The sequence below is a fragment of the Nycticebus coucang genome, chromosome 11 (genome assembly GCF_027406575.1).
Source record: "Nycticebus coucang isolate mNycCou1 chromosome 11, mNycCou1.pri, whole genome shotgun sequence".
Taxonomy (NCBI): domain Eukaryota; kingdom Metazoa; phylum Chordata; class Mammalia; order Primates; family Lorisidae; genus Nycticebus; species Nycticebus coucang.
In genome coordinates, this window is record NC_069790.1 from 95,037,105 (window position 1) to 95,055,312 (window position 18,208).

At 36.9% G+C, this 18,208-nt stretch overlaps 1 protein-coding gene across 1 annotated transcript in view; it reads right to left on the bottom strand.

The window, feature by feature from the left end:
- Positions 1–1,877: 1,877 nt before the first annotated feature.
- WASL (WASP like actin nucleation promoting factor) overlaps positions 1,878–18,208 on the bottom strand; it is an 80,510-nt gene continuing 64,179 nt past the window's right edge. Inside the window, exons 10-11 of the mRNA XM_053609149.1 lie at positions 10,148–10,256; positions 1,878–4,475 (exon numbers count right to left, since the gene is read on the bottom strand). Of these exons, the coding sequence (XP_053465124.1) occupies positions 4,414–4,475; positions 10,148–10,256 (171 nt within the window). The 3' untranslated portion in view covers positions 1,878–4,413. The remainder of the gene's footprint in view (positions 4,476–10,147; positions 10,257–18,208) is intronic.

Genomic DNA, 18,208 nt, shown 5'->3' on the forward strand with positions numbered 1-18,208 from the left:
AGATCTGGCTTACAGTAGTAAGATGCTTCTGACCTTGGGTGAGCCCATTTACTCTTTGGGTACCCAAACCTGTGAACAACAATACGTTATCATACATTAAAAAGGGCAAATGAACTAATATAAGATCTGACTTACAGTAGTAAGATGCTTCTGACCTTGGGTGAGCCCATCTACTCTTTGGGTACCCAAACCTGTGAAATGAGACGGGGGCTTGCTGGTACCCACATGCCTGCCTTTTCTGAGCTAAATCAATAATCTCTAAATGTCTTCCAGTTGTCAAGTATTTTAGATTTAAAGATGTATACGGGGGAACCTACCTTACTCCATTTTTGTATCTTAATGTAAATCACCTATTTAGTTCTTAATAAATAGCTGTCTAAATATGATGATTGGTTGATGGATTTTTTTTCTGTTTCAATTCAAGACAGAAAATGTGTTTTGTACAAGTTCCATAATGTAAGTTGATACATAATGTAAGTTTTAAATAAGAAACTTCCTCTTATTTAAAAAATTATTAAGGTAGTTTAGTGATTAGAGAATTTAGGGGACACTTCAAATTTAGCAGAAATCCCCCAATACACAGATATCTAAGCTGAAAACCACTTACAAACTATTGTCTTCAATTTTACTCAAAATACTTGTGTTATTCCTAATATGTCAATCTTGATGGTGATGCAGGTGACTAGTTCTGATTTCCACTATTTGTATAAAAGTAAATATACTACAAAGTATCAATAACTAGCATAATCATTTTTTTTTAAGCTGTGGTAAATAAATCTAAATATGTTTTATTATAAAGACAAATTTGTCAACAGGCTCCCCAGAGCAATTCCAGGTTACCATGTATTTCACACAGAAATAAGGGCAGTCTTAGCACAGCTACAAACTATATTTCCAGCACATTTATTACAGTCCATTTACTGTATCTTTTCCCAGTGGCTCTCTAAAAAACAAAGTTAAAAAATCCATGAATAAATGACTAGAAGATGATAAAGGAACACGGTTTCAGAGGTGAGATGTGGCAACATGAGCAAGATAAACATGGGAAGGTACAACTTCTCAACTTTTCCCTAAAGGCTTTTCTATTGTACTATAAATAGGCCTTATCTCTACGCTTGTCCTTTAGGAACTCCATTCTGAATACAGAGTTATTTTAGGAATCTCTGCTGATTAGATAAATATGTGACAGGAACAATTCTGAGGCATATTTCTCTTTAAAAAATTCTTTTAACCGTCTGTTTAATACATTTTTAAGTGTTCGTGTTTGTACAACAGAAATAATTTTTTAATAGAACATATTCTTGAAATGGTTGTTGAACTTGGCTGACGTTCTTAAAAGGCATTTCGTAGCATCCTACACTTTGGATTCTATAACTCAGTTTAATCTTCGGACGCCCACTTGTGCCAGGACCAGTGAAACAGAAAATTCTATTTATCAAAAGGAGTATCCTGTTTAAAATGAACACCTCCTTTGATGTTTATTAAAAGTTATCTCTGTCCCATACAAACGGCTATATTAGGCATTTACTCAAACTACCAGTAAACAAACTCCAGTATCATTCTGATTTTAAAACTTCAATATTTTTGGTATGTGAAAAAGTTTCAAACAGCCTGACCCTTCAATGTGAGTGCTCTGTATACCACAGTAGTGGCTTCCAGGAGAGCCACGAGCAGCTGTCATGTTTCCCTGCAGAACAGGGGTGTAACATTCTTTTGCTCACCATGTCTATTTAATGGCACACTCTCTCAGGGCATGCAGTCTAATTGAAAGCTTCAACAATTATCATTCATTGCTGTGCACGCTTTGCTATACAGTTTAATTTTTTTTAATGCACTTTAATCTCTTAACAATAGACGAATAAAAACACTATTTTATACTATTTGGTTGAAATTAATTTTATTATGCTCCAAGATGAATTGCCACCAGTGCAACATCCTATTCACTATACAATTCAAAAAAAAAATTCACATACTAAACAAAATTTCAGTTGTTTGAAAATGAAACGATTGAAAGTCTTTATGAATTTCATACATACAGTATGTGGCTAGCTGAAATTGTCTATCAAGTAGCATTTAGATATAAAAAGCCTCATGCTAGTTTGTTAAATGCAAAGCCTACCAGACAATCATTTAGCTGGAGTATGTGCGGGAGGCTTTCAGACAATGCACAGGTTAAGTGCTGCCCACAGTGGAAGATGGTGGAGGACTGAAACATGCGGTCTTTTATCTTAGTTAGTAAAGTGGATTCAGTCTTCCTGCCTGGACTGAACTCCACAGCTGCTGTGTTTCAACAAATAATAATTTAGACTTTGCATAACAACAACAAAAAGTCTTTTTTCCTTTAAGAAAAAAGAATAAATGCAATTACCTTTGGCAAATTATATACTCATCCTACACGTTTAAAATTGTGTTTCCAGCTCAAATAATTTATATTCTCTTCTCAGAGAGTAGTAGGTATTTATATACCAAAGTTAGCTGGAAAATCCTGAATTCCTTGGCCAAAAGTTAAAGAGAGATCTTAAATTGGCATTACCTTAAAGACATCTCTAGGAAATTTAAATATTTTTTACAAGGTCAAAAAGAAAAGGATAATGCTAACAATTATTTAAAATAATTATAATGTTCCATTTATCGTTTGCACCAATTGCTAATTTTATTGGTTAATAGCTGTCCAGCCTCATCCACACCAGACTCACCAAGCCCACAGTAGAAATGACAGTAAGCAGAAAAAGGTTTCTAGCAGCAGAGGGCACGGCACTGTTTTGCAAGAAACAAAAAGTCTAGAATCTTTCTCATGTGCTTAAATTACTCTTGCAAGGAAGGTAACATTCTTCGAATAACTTAACTATTTTACTGCACCACTTACTGCTTTCAGCAACAAAACCTTTTAAATTATTTCTTATGATAACTAGATGTATGATCACTAGAGATTATGTGATAACTGGTTAAAATTCAAGCCACATCTTGCAGGTCCAGCCTGTCAAGATCATGCCAATACTAGATTTTGGTTGGTACAATTCTAGATAGCATAATTTTTAGTTGGATATTGGAACTATAGTAATGAAATACATCTGGAACTACATTCTGCATATGACTCAATATGAGAAAAATATGTCCATATTTAAATCAGATAATTTTCTACCTAAAGTTTAAAGTAGGTAGGTGTGATAATTAGCACTATAAATATGAAACAACCACCTTTAAGCAGATTAGTGTATGGTAGCGAGGCAAGGAAACCCTAATCTTACCACAGTTTAGTATGAATAACAAATGTGTAGGTTGTAAAGTTTTATCTTAAAAAATCTATCATTCAGTTTTGCGCTCTAAGAAAATTTGACATTGGGACCACCAATCTTCTAAGGAACATGTAACCGAAATGTGATATTTGATAAAAACCTTGAGAAATCATGAAAATAAAAATTATGGCATCTTAGGTTCACTGTTACAGTGCATTTCTTTGCCAACTAGATTAACCTTAATCCATACAAACTGTAAAATAAAAATACTTAAATTCTACACTATTTCGTATGTTCTGATTTATATAGCATTTTTAACCAAATGTTGGCATAACTATAATGTATACTCCACTCTTTTCAGTTCATTTAGAATGAAACTACTCCCCAATTGCACTCAAATGCCAACTTAAATAATTTTTCTGTTTCAGAATATCAAAAAATATTTTTAAAATTTTTGTCAAAAAGAGCCTGCCACATTTGCTATAGCATAAAAAATAACCTCAGTCAAGGACAGGTATTAGGGTTCCTTTTGAGTCAGCATGCAAATACCACTGTTGCACCCACAACAGGCAATATTGCTTGAGAGGTGTGTTACACTGATTTTCTCCACTAGTATCTCTGTAGTGATTTTAAGCGTATTGCTGAATTTGACAAACTGCCTCAGTGTAGTGATGTCTAGAGAACTGTGCATCTATCAGCTTCAACATTCATGGGTAGCATTGTACTCAACATGAAGGGGCTAAAGAAACTAAGGTTTGCATCACTTAAAAAAGAACGTAGTGCTATCCTAGATTTTTATAAGAAAATTCAGGTACAGAAAAAGTAGGGTATGAAAATAGTGTTTTCCTTCTGGCATTATAGCTAAATTACATTAAGGTTTTTGTCAGTCTCACATATAATATTTAAACTCCCTGTTGATGGAATGAAAAATATTCACAAGTCAAGTGAGCATCGTGGTATAAACTTGCACACAATAATAGGGAGTACCTTTGTAGAGGATTATGACAAACCTTTACAGATTAAATGAGGTATTGCACAGATTAATAAAAAAAAAGCAAAAAAGGCAACAAAAATATACAGCAAATAGAACATTTACATGATAATTTTACAGAATCCATAGACAGAAAGTAGTGTTTAGTATTTCACCTTAAAAATATATATATATATAATATATAGATCAGTCTTCCCATTCATCGTCATCCTCAAAATCTTCATCATCATCTTCATCTTCATCTTCATCTAGAAGAAAACCATCAAGACAATTAAAATATATGCATAAATAAAAGGACATTACATAATTCTTGGGTGAGTTACCCTATTAATTCCTGAGAGACAAACCAGGATTCTGGTTACTAAAATACTTTAAAATAAATCTTATAACATAAAGAACCATATGCAGGGTGTTGACATTGGGACATTACATACACACACACATATACACAAAATGTATATGTGTATGAAATTATACACAAAGCATTATTTGAAACCAATCCATGGCGATGATAGTGCTTGATACATGGTAAAGTGAATACAACACTGAAGTTACAAATCTGGGACCGTCCCTTCTATGACAGTGCTGAAATTAAATTAAAATCAGTCATATGTGAAGTATGTTCAATCTATCTGGGAACTGGACTCTCTCATCTGTCTGAAGAATATTGGATGAAATAAAAACACTGTAATCTCTAATTTAAAGACTACTTTAGAAAGTTTGCATTGGGGCTTTGATTATTCAAAATAAAGTGAAGATTAAAACAGAAGTCAACAATTTGGATTCTTATGCCTTAGTACGTGTATCTGTCAGATTTCAACCTGCACAGTTGTTAATGTGTAAGATCACATTTAGGTCATCCTTTCTGAACTTCAGACTTGCCTGTCATGAACCCAACTATCTTCTTGTACTTACATGTGGATTCTCAAATACAGGAGTTTTATCTCCTTCCTCAATTTTGTTCTCTCTTTCCACCTTAGTCTGCTCCATCTTAATAAAAGGTATTCTTTCAGGTAATAGGCCAAAAACCTAGAAATTGTAACTGCTTCCTCTTTCTTCATCATCCAGTCATCAAGTCTGCCCCTTCTCACCACTTCTACTATATTCTTCATACCGCCATCACACTCTGCTTGGATTATTACAACTCTATAGCTTATCTCCTCAGAACAAATGGAATGATATTACTTTGAGTTTAAAAATATCATGTTGCGGGTGGCGCCTGTGGTTCAAAGAGAAGGGCGCCGGTCCCATATGCCAGAGGTGGCGGGTTCAAACCCAGCACCGACCAAAAACCAAAAAAAAAAATATATATATATCATGTTGCTACCTTTCTTAAGGCTCTCCTGTGGCTGACCACTGCTACCTGAATAAAATCTGATGTTACCTCACTCTACAAGACCCTAGGTGATTTGCCTTGCTACTGTCTCTCCTCCTTTCCCAAGCTTTTCTCAGAAGACCCTCTCCTTCAGTTCACTATTTCTAGTAAGATGGACTCTTTTTTGTCCCTCAAACTTACCAAGCTTGTTGTTGCGTCAGAATCTTTACAGTAGCTATTGCTTCTGCCTGGCTGTGTCTTTTCATCTTTAGGTGTCACTTAAAAACCACCTCCTCTTCTTTCCTGACCACACTATAGGTAATTATATAGCCTTTCCCCGCAATGAGTAACTGTGTACCCCATTTTATTTTCCCCGTAACACTCACCAGTATCCTAAATTCTTCTATTTTATTGGTAGTTCTATATACAGTCTTCACAGGAGAACATAAGCTCCCCCACAGCAAGGACTTGCCTGTGTCATTTATCATGTCCTTAATACCAGAGCAGTGCTGCACAGAAGCTGTTCAGTAAGTAGTAAGTACGTGCTGAATGGATAAATACTAGACGTTCTACATTGTATCAACTTTCCATAATTACTAGCCTCTTAAATATATATAGCACTTCATAAAATCCATGAAGGCCAAGTTTGCAGTGAAACAGTGGCCAAGCTTGCAGTGAAACAGTGGCCAAGCTGGGGCGGCGCCTGTGGCTCAGTCGGTAAGGTGCCGGCCCCATATACCGAGGGTGGCGGGTTCAGACCCAGCCCCAGCCAAACTGCAACCAAAAAATAGCCGGGCGTTGTGGCGGGCGCCTGTAGTCCCAGCTACTCGGGAGGCTGAGGCAAGAGAATCGCTTAAGCCCAGGAGTTGGAGGTTGCTGTGCGCTGTGTGATGCCATGGCCCTCTACCGAGGGCCATAAAGTGAGACTCTGTCTCTACAAAAAAAAAAAAAAGAAACAGTGGCCAAGCAATTGTACTTGACAATGAGCAAGAGCTTGTAAGAGCTGAGTATGTGCATGTGTGAGCTAGATGCTCATCTTCTTCTCCATATAAAATAGACTGTTTGAGCTCTAGTGTTAGACCTTGAAAATTAACAGAAGCCAGACCAGAAACAAAGACATCTTGCTTTGGCTCCAAACGATTACTTTTACAACAATAATAGTTACTTTTATTTATTTAAGTCTGGTGGTCAGCTCTAAATTTTTATGAAATTTATTTGGAAAGGAGTTCAACTGACTTTGTGTTAACTTTTGTGTTTACTAGTAAGGGAAGCAATTTGCAACCCAAGGTTTTATTAGACATGCTTCACAAAATTCACCTGGATGAAAAGCATCATGTATACCCAGCTATGCTGGCATTTACAGAATGACAAAAGACAGGAATTTATCAGCATCTATGGTAGACAGAAATAGCTAATAATTCCATCACGAGGTACTAGTACAGGAATAACAGTTAAATGGGCCCAGAAATGAGTAAAACGCATGCTATGCATTTATTACATCATCATGACTACTATGTAATATTACTTACATCTTTTAAGAAAGCTTACTATAGTAAGCAGAAGTATTTAGCAGGACCCACAGACATCAAAACACAGTAAGTGCTTCCTCATGACCATGTTATTTCACAGAAATCTTACATTTTCCTTATCTAGGCAGAATGAAGGTCTTTTATCTGACATTAGCAGCTATCAAGATTCTTCTTGAACATTCGCCATATACAAAGTTATCTTCTTAATTTTCTTCTCCTATTCATGGTGGTTAGCACTTACTCTGAACGGTCTTAAATTCTAAGAATTCTTAATTCTTGCCATCTCAAGCTTTTGCCACACGGCTCAATTCAATAATGTGCTCCTTAATGTCAGCCACTGTATTCATTCAGTGATCCGTTATTCCTGCCTTCCAGTGTCTTGAGTCATGTGGTGGCAGATGTTCAAATAGATAAGCTGAGGCTCAGTACTGACGTCAAATTATTGCTGCATGCTATCTAATATCTACCCAGGGGTTAAGGGGGAGTGAGAAAAGTCTATAAACAATTATCAATTTAAGCAATCATATTGTTTACAGTACTGTCAATATCAATTGCTATGTTATCAAAGTTTGTCTAACTTTTTAGCATGGAACAGGCCAGAAAGTCGTATATTTAAGGGTTAAATCTGTCCATTCGCTGATGAGAATAATGTAAATTAGCAGGTAAATGTTTTCTAAATAAACATTTAGAGGAGTAAAACAAACATAGGAAAACAAGGGCCCCTTTCTACTGTTTTTAAAGAAAAGGTGTAAAAAATACAACTGACTTGTTCAGCTACTAATTCTAGTGATGGACAGGAACCTTAACCAATACTAAGCCATAAACGAAATAGAGTAGGTGGTCTCAATAGTTAGAATCTCTATTTCTACCCTTCTAATTAAAACACAATTCCCTGTCCTCATCTTGGATTTATCAGAAGCATTTTTACTTAGATGATCACCCTGTTTTCCTTCAAACATTTCTTCACCTGGCTTTTAGATATCACACTCTCCAGCCCTCAGATCTCATCAGACCTTCTCTTTTCTATCTATACCCACTTATTTGCTAATCCTGTCCAGTAACCCAACTTCAAATATCATGTAATCTTACTATGCAAATATTTATTAATATGCAAATTTATGCTAACAGTCCAAACCTTTCCTGTGAATTCCAGACTCATAACCAAATGGCCTAGTCAACATCTACATGTACATCTGAATTTTTAACAGGCATCTCAAATTTAATTATGTGCTAAACAAAACTCCTATTTTTTCCTCTCAAACTTCCTCCTTCTAAGGACTTTCTTAGACTTTGTTCTAAGTCTTTCCCCTTTCTAGTAAGAAAATTCCACCCTTCCAGAAGCTCACATCAAAAACCTTAGAGCCATCTTTACCCTTCTCTTTCTTTCAAACTTTACTTCTAATTCATCAGCAAACCTAGTCCCCATTCAAAATGTAACGAATATCTAACCTTTTCTCATTAGTGCTACAAACCTGGTTCAAGCCTCCATCATCTCTTACTTGGATCATCAACGTTCCTCTGCTAAAGACCCCGTCATCACATTCGGAACAAAAGCTAATATACTTTTGGTGGTCTCAAAGCCTTACTCTTGGCCCTCTTCTTCCGTTCAGACTTTATTCCTACTACTCTTTCTCTCCTCCATACCCTGCTCAAACCATAATGACCTTGTTTCTCAACCTCGAAATGGGCTTTACACATTGACTGTTTTGTCCATCTCACATTTTCCCCAGTTTCAGGTCTTTACTCAAATGTCACTTCAGTTAGGTTTCATCATCCCATTTCAAAATGAACCTCTCTCCCAAAGCGTGTAACTCTCCATCTTCTTTTTCAGCTGAAAATTTTTCATCCTCGGTACATGTCACCATTTAACACACTATGTATTTTTCTAATTTATTTTGTTTATTGCTTGTCTCTCTCATTAGAATATATTCTCCATGAAGGCAGAGATTGTTGTTGTCTTGTTAAAATTGTATTATTGTTCCACATAAATATTTATGAAATGAATTAGTCTGCTCTTTCTTTGCAGTGTAGTATAGAAACACAAATATGTCTATAATAAATATTGCCCAAGTATCTTAGCTATCAACGTCCCTACAGAGAAACAAACAAGAAAAAAAAAAAAAAAAGGAAAGCAACATTTACTGAGAGTTTACTATGTGCTAGGAAATCCACTGGTTACATACTATTTTTATTTAATTCTCACATTAATCATATGACTTATGAATTCTCTCCATATAACAAAAAAACTGAGGTCCAAAGAGATTAAATAATAGATCTAATAAGAACAAAGATCTGACTCTAGCATATCACATTGGAAAAGCTCTTTAGTAATCCTCAATCATCCAATCGGCACAAACCATATTCTTGTTCTGTGGCTCATGCCTAAAATCCTAGCACACTCTTAAGAGTCCAAGAAAGGAGGATCACTTGAACTCAGGAGTTCAAGAGCAAGACCCCATCTCTACTAAAAAGAAAAAAAAAAAAAAAAAAAAGCTATATTCATACATAAGGTGGTATGTATATGCATATGTTTAATAATAACCTCAGAATAAGTCTCAGAGTAAGTGCTGGTTTATTCACATAAACCTTTTAGGAAACGACAGAGAGATTTTTTTAAAAGTTAGTATTTGATGGTAAACTCTAGAAACAGTAGAAATTATCTAAATTCTTAGCCCTAACCTTCACAGATCAGGAAAAGCTCCTAAATTTCTTATGTCTTAGAAATGTCATAGGGATGAGATGCAAAGAACTCAAGCCTTGTTTAGAGGTTGTTTGCGAGGGATTCTCTTAGTATTTGTTGCTAAAGGAAACAAAACTCTCACTTTTCTAAAATTGTTCTTCCAATTTATGGTTACGACTGTGGTGTCTGGACATCCAATAAGTTTTGCATAGACTAGTCACAGAGGTAACAACTCTTTTCTAAATACTACTTGCTCTACACACTAGAACCAGAATTAGCAAGCTATTCAATCAGTACAGAGAAAACTAGCAACAATCATAAAATAAAAAGTATAGAATTTCAAACATTCAAATTTATTAAACAAATAATCACATATACACAAACACACATAAATACCTGAAGAATGAATGGCTTTGCTCCTTTTCTGCATCACTTCCATCAATGCGCCCACAATTCCTGAAGTGGGGGCTGGTGTCGGTGGTGTAGACTCTTGGCCATCAGATACCTTGCAAAAGAAGTCAGCAAAACTCAGTAAAAAAAATCCTTAGTAAAGGATCTTTGTTTTGAAAAGTCTTGCCATTTTAGAATCACTTCTTATTGAAAAAAAAATTTTTAAAAATCTATCAAGCACAGGTCAGGAATTAACTAAATGAAGAAGAAATAAAGTACTGTCTTAAAACACTTACTCAAGAAATATTTCCTCTCCTTCATCTACAAACCACTGATACATTTCTAAGTCAATGTGTATGTTTAGATTAACAGTCTAACCCTCTCCTGAATAATACTTGGCCTTCCAGCTGAGTTATTTCTGTTCATTCCAGTACACAAAGCCTTAGATGATAAACTCTAAAACTATTACCAAAGGACATATTTTATAAACCTAGGGTAATATTTAGATTCCTAGAGTTGTTAGGTGGAAGGCATACTTAAGATATGTTAAGAGCAACTATAGAAACTTAGGTTCTCCTAGAAAAATTTGGTTCTACACCTTTATATATTTATACCTTATGATATAAAATTATAATATGTATGTATTATAATTCAACATGAACCTCCCTTCTCATAGTATATAACTTCTCTTTAAGCAAATCAGTTGAGAACCTTTCAAAATATATTTGCCTCACAAGGCAACTAACTATCCCTAACTTGAGTACATCCATCTGCTCCAAATCATATTTCAGAAAACACAACAAAACAAAAACAAAGACTCTCATTAAAATCTAATTTCTCAGAATGACAGTCCATACAAAATTATCCTTGCTTCCAACATTCATACTAAAAAAGACAGAATACGGGAAATCTGCAGATGTTCAGGAAAAAAAAATTTAGAAGGTACCGCTCTAAGTGCCCTTTGAGAAGTTGTTCTTATATACTCATTTTGTGAATTTTGTCTATGGACTTCTATTATCCATGTGAAGATATAATTTGGCATAATTAAAGATGAAACAACATAGTTGTACTAAATAATTGCCTAAGTTTTTTTTTTTTTTTTGTAGAGACAGAGTCTTACTTTATCGCCCTTGGTAGAGTGATTGGTGTCACAACTCACAGCAACCTCCAGTTCCTGGCTTAGGTGATTCTCTAGCCTCAGCCTCCCAAGTAGCTGGGACTACATGCGCCTGTCATAACACCTGGCTATTTTTTTGTTGCAGTTTGGGTGGGGCCGGGTTTGAACCTGCCACCCTTGGTATATGGGGCTGGCACCCTACTCACCGAGCTACAGGTGCCACCCATAATTGCCTAAGTTTTTAAATATCTACTTTTCTTTATTTGAAATTCTACATCATTTCCCACATACAAAATTATTTTATTACGACAAACTTTGCATTGTGTTCTTTACAATGCTTCTCCTAATACTACTTGTTCTTTCTCAACTAAAGATGTTTATTTTTCTTTTTTGAGAAAATTCAAAGTAGCCCCCCAGAAAATCATTCATTAGTATTTAGGCTTTAGGGGTTGTATATTAACTATTACCAGTATAGAAGTGCCACAAATGAAAAAGATGGCAGAAATAGCTTCAGAGCTTTGTGTTTCTGCAGGAGGCTCTCAAAGAAGTACGACAGCAACCAGGACATTTAGACTACCTTTACGCAATCTGATTAATATTAAGGAGAGAACAAAGTAAAAACACAACACTGTCAACAAACATATGGTCTGAAGAACCTACTTAGACAAGGTGCTTATATAGTGCTGAACCAGTATAAACACAGAATTCAAAACAGGTGAGCACTTATATAACTGCTGCTATCACTTTAAAGTACATCTGTGGCTTTATGATCATCATATTCATCATAGAATAAATTGATGATTTAAATTAAAAAAATGTAAAGAAATATAGCCAGAGAAATTTCAACCACAGAATGGTTACTTTTAAAAAAAATTAAAACTGTGGCTCAGATCACATGGATAACAGGCCAATAACGTACTGATTATATACTCCATGACAATACACTGAATGCAATCAAAAGGAAAGTGGTGGTGATGATGGTACTGTCAGTACCTCGCTCTGCTGCCCAGGCTCAATCAAGTGCAGTGGTGCAATCATAGCTCACTGCAACCTCAAACTCCCAAACTCAAGTGATCCTCCCATTCAGACTCCCAAGTGCAGGGGAATGCCACCACACTGGTTAATTTATTTATTATTATTATTTTTTTTAATAGAGATAGAGTCTTGCTATGTTGCCCAGGCTAGTGTTTAACTCCTGGTCTCAAGCAGTCTCCCCACATTGGCCTCCCAAAGCGCTGGGATGGGAGGCCAAGAGTGAGCCACTGAGCCCGGCTGGGAAAAGTGATTACCTAGGATAAAAACGGCCTTCTCTTCTACACACAGAATGGAAATTACAGAGTATCCCAAAAGTCACCCCTAAAGTCACTATACATACAGAAAATGGGAGACTGTAGTTAATTTTCCTTTAGTTACAAAATACGCACTACAAAATTTTACAAAATATTTACAAGGCATTCTCCACGTTTTGGCCACCTCTTTGCAAAATTCTGTAATGAATATTTTGTAAATAAAGGTACATTTAACTATAATTTCTCATTTTCCCTATGTACAGCAACTTTAGGAGAGACTTTTGGGACACTTTGGATTTTTCTCTTTAAAAGAATTCACAGATGAGTTCAGATGTTGTTTAGGAGGTGAGGACTGTGACAGGAAGAACTGAGAAGAGTAACAGAAAATTCAACTCACCAACTTTTTAAATTAGGAAAAGAGGATTCAACTTCATTAAAAATAAAACATCATCTTATTCATAGCTAAATGAGAGAAAAAACAAAAGCTGGTTCTGAAAAAGAAATAGAAAAGAAAAAATAAAAAGATCCTGGATAGGAGTAGAGACAAGGGAATGAGAATGACATGAGAACTAACAATGATTCCCAGGTAAAAGCTGAAAGTGAAGGACCGTATTACAACCTGCTCTACACCTAAATTGTGGTCATTCTGACATTAATACTTCCCACTGGAGGTGGAGCAAGATGGCGGCTGAATAACAGCTTCCCAGCAACTGGGCACGGTGAGTCTGGGGAGAGAAGATTCCAGGCATCTCTGGCTGGTGGGATCTGTCTATAATCATCCCTTTGAGGATACAGGGAATCAACAAGGACTTATGGACCTCAGGAGGAGGACAAAAACAGTGAAAAACTGGCAAGTGGTTGCGTGTGTTTGATCAACCTAATCCTGCCGGCAGCCTTAAGTACAAGCAGCAGTGAGACTGCAAACCAGAAAGATCTTACCTGTGTTTCAATGTTTTTGGACTTGGCACTTAGTTAAACTGCCTTGGGGAGAGCCTGAGCAGGAGTGCAGAGAACTCTGGGCATTGTCTAGGGCCCCAGACTGAGCTGCTGAGCGGGATGGAGCTAATAGTGTTCAGCTGTGGGCCACAGGGAGCCAATGTGAGAGAACTACCCCGGCAAGTTCTGCCCTCAGGGTTGCAGAGAAAGCATCTGGCGGGAGCTAGTAACCTAGTGACTGAGCAGCCTAAAGGCAGGGACTGAGCTGCCTTACAGACTTAACCCATAGGGGCAGACAGAGTGAGACTGGTTTTGGCACACTGGAGACTTGGGCTGTTGCCCTGGGTAAAATGGCCTGGCATCACAGCTCATAGCAACCTCAAACTCCTGGGCGTGGCACCGCCCAGACTTCCATAAGAGGTGCGCCGCGACCCACGACCCGCGCCCGCCGGGCCTCGCATGCCCAGACCAGGAACTACGGCAGCCGCGCAACCCTGCATCCTCCCTGCCTCCTCACCGGCCCACTAGTCTGGCCAGGGACTCAGGTAGCCACGTGCCCTCCAGAGCCCTCCCTGCCTCTGCGGAAGAGCCCTTCTCCGGGCCAGAGACTGCTGGAGCCTTGGGCTCTCTGTGCCAAAGTCACTGGGCACCAGGCATTCCCAGAACCGTGCGTAGCACCTCCCGCCCTGTTGCTGGAGCCAGGTGTGTCACACTCCAGAGCTGCTTCCACAACCAGAACTAGGGAGCTGGGACAGCCCCAGAGGAGCTACACAGGATCACTCCCTACAAAGATCCAGCAACAATAGAGTGATCCCACTGGGGTCTAATCTTGGAGAGACACCTCCCAAAATCTGAGGATAGCCAGAGGCAACAGTGAAAAACAATCATGAGGCGAAATCAACAGAAAAACTCTGGCAATATGAATAATCACAGTAGATCAACTCTCCCAAGGATCAATGGGGCAGACGCAGCACGAGATCCCAAGCACAAACAAATAGCTGACATGTCAGAAATCGAATTCAGAATCTGGATAGCAAATAAGATCGAATTAGAATTTCAAGCAGTAACCCAAAAGATATCTCAATAATTCAACGAATTCAAACACCAAATGACCAAAGATTTTGACAGATTGAGACAAGAGGTTGCATCCTTCAAAGATCTGAGAAACACAGTAGAATCCCTCAGTAACAGAATGGAGCAAGCAGAAGAAAGGATTTCTGACATTGAAGACAAAGCTTTCGAACACTCCCAAACTCTCAAAGAGGAAGAGAAATGGAGGGCAAAAACAGAGAGCTCTGGGATAATCAGAAGAAAATCAATATTCGTTTTATAGGGATCCCCGAAAGTGATGAAGTGGCTTCATAAGGCACAGAGTCTCTTCTCTATGAGATTATGAAGAAGAACTTTCTGGACATGCCAAGAGATTCTGAAATTCAGATAGCAGACAGTTTCAGAACTCCAGCACGACTCAACCAAAATAAGAAATCCCCCAGACACATCATAATCAATTTCACTAAAGTTCATATGAAGGACAAAATTCTGAAAGCAGCCAGACGAAGAAAACCATCACCTACAAGGGCAAGAATATTAGAATAACCGCAGATCTCTCTGCTGAAACCTTTCAAGCTAGAAGAGGATGGTCATCGACTTTTAATGTCCTAAAACAAAATAACTTTCAACCCAGGATACCATGCCCAGCTAAACTGCGTTTCATTTATGACGGAGAAATTAAATGCTTCAATGACATTCACATGTTGAAGAAATTTGCCATAACTAAACGAGCTCTTTAGGATATTCTCAGACCTATCCTCCATAAAGATCAGCGTAATCCTCCACCACAAAAGTAAATCCACCCAGAAAATTTTGATCAAATTCCAACTTCCACAGTCGCAAAAGGATTAAAAATGTCCACCGGACTCTCGAAAGGCTTATCAATATTCTCAATTAATGTGAATAGTTCAAATTGTCCTCTAAAGAGGCACAGGTTGGCTGACTGGATACAAAAACCCAAGCCAGATATCTGTTGCATACAAGAATCGCATCTTACATTAAAAGACAAATATAGACTCAAGGTGAAGGGATGGTCATCTATACTCCAGGCAAATGGAAAGCAGAAAAAAGCAGGAGTTGCAATCCTATTCGCAGACGCAATAAGCTTTACACCAACCCAAGTATGGAGGGATAAGGATGGACACTTCATATTTGTGAAAGGTAATACTCAATATGATGAGATTTCAATTATTAATATTTATGCACCCAACCAGAACACACTTCAATTTATAAGAGAAACTCTAACAGACATGAGCAACTGATTTCTCCAGTTCCATACTAGTTGGAGATTTTAACACCCCTTTAGCAGTGCTGGAAAGATCCTCCAAAAAGAAGCTAAGCAAAGAAATTTTAGATTTAAACTTAACCATTCAACATCTGGACTTAACAGACATCTATAGAACCTTTCATCACAACAAAACTGAATACACATTCTTCTCATCAGCCCACGGAACATACTCCAAATTCGACCACGTCCTAGGCCACAAATCTAACCTCAGCAAATTTAAAAAAACAGAAATTATTTCTTGCATCTTCTCAGACCATCACGGAAAAAAAGTTGAACTCAATAACAACAGGAACCTGCATACCCATACAAAAACATGGAAGCTAAACAACCTTATGCTGAAGGATAGATGGGTTATAGACGAGATTAAGAAGGAAATCACCAAATTTTGGGAACAAAACAACAATCAAGACACGAATTACCAGAACCTCTGGGATACTACAAAGGCAGTCCTAAGAGGGAAATTTATAGCACTGCGAACCCTCCTCAAGAAAACAGAAAGAGAGGAAGTTAATAACTTAACGAGACATCTCAAGCAACTGGAGAAGGAAGAACATTCCAACCCCAAACCCAGCAGAAGAAAAGAAATAACTAAAATAAGAGAAGAATTAAATGAAATTGAAAACAAAAGAATTATACTACAGATCAATAAATCCAAAAGTTGGTTTTCTGAAAATACCAATAAAATAGACAAACCTTTGGCCAACCTAACCAGGAAAAAGAGAGTAAAATCTCTAATTTCATCAATCAGAAATGGTAACGATGAAATAACAAGAGACCCAGGGCAGCGCCTGTGGCTCAAAGGAGTAGAGTGCTAGCCCCATATGCTGAAGGTGGTGGGTTCAAATCCAGCCCTGGCCAAAAACTGCAAAAAAATAAAAAAACAAAGAAATAAGAACAGATCCCTCAGAAATTCAAAAAATTCTTAACGAATACTACAAGAAACTCTACTATCAGAAATATGAAAATCTGAAAAAAAAAAATTGACCAATACCTGAAAGTACGCCACCTACCAAGACTTAGCCAGAATGAAGTGGAAATGTTGAACAGGCCTGTATCAACTTCTGAAATAGCATCAACTATACAAAATCTCCCTAAAAAGAAAAGCCCAGGACCAGATGGCTTTATGTCAGAATTCTACCAAACATTTAAAGAAGAACTAGTGCCTGTATTACTAAACCTCTTCCAAAATATAGAAAAAGAAGGAATACTACCCAACACATTCTATGAAGCAAACATCACCTTGATCCTCAAACCAGGGAAAGACCCAACAAGAAAAGAAAATTATACACCAATATCACTAATGAATATCGATGCAAAAATACTCAGTAAGATGCTAACAAACAGAATCCAACAACACATCAAAGAAATTATATACCATGACCAAGTGGGATTTATCCCAGGGTCTCAAGGCTGGTTCAATATATGTAAATCTATAAATAAAATTCAGCACATAACCAAACTAAAAAATAAAGACCATATGATTCTTTCAATTGATACAGAAAAAGCTTTTGATAATATCCAGCATCCCTTCATGATCAGAACACTTAAGAAAATTGGTATAGAATGGAATATTTCTTAAACTAATAGAGGCCATCTACAGCAAACCACAGCCAATATCGTATTGAATGGAGTTAAATTGAAATCATTTCCACTTAGATCAGGAACCAGGCAAGGTTGCCCATTGTAATGGAAATTCTAGCCATTGCAATTAGGGAAGAAAAGGTGATCAAGGGTATCCACATAGGGTCAGAAGAGATCAAACTTTCACTCTTCACAGATGATATGATCATATATCTGGAAAACACTAGGGATTCTACTACAAAACTTTTAGAAGTGATCATGGAATACAGCGATGTCTCAGGCTACAAAATCAACACCCATAATTCTGTAGCCTTTATATATACCAAAATATAATATAAATAATATAATATAAATTATACCCATAAATCTGTAGCCTTTATATATACAAAATATAAATAATATAATATAAATAATAACCAAAAAATAATAACCAAGCTGAAAAAAGTCAAGGACTCTATTCGTTTCACAATAGTGCCAAAGATGAAATATTTGGGAGTATACCTAACAAAGGACGTGAAAGATCTCTACAAAGAGAACTATGAAACTCTAAGAAAAGAAATAGCCGAAGATGTTAACAGATGGAAAAACATACCATGCTCATGGCTGGGAAGAATCAAAATTGTTAAAATGTCCATACTATCCAAAGCAATATATAATTTTAATGCAATTCCCATTAAAGCTCCATTGTCGTATTTTAAAGATCTTGAAAAAATACTTCGTTTTATATGGAATCAGAAAAAACCTCGAATAGCCAAAACATTACTGAGCAATAAAAACACAGCAGGAGGAATCACGCTACCAGACCT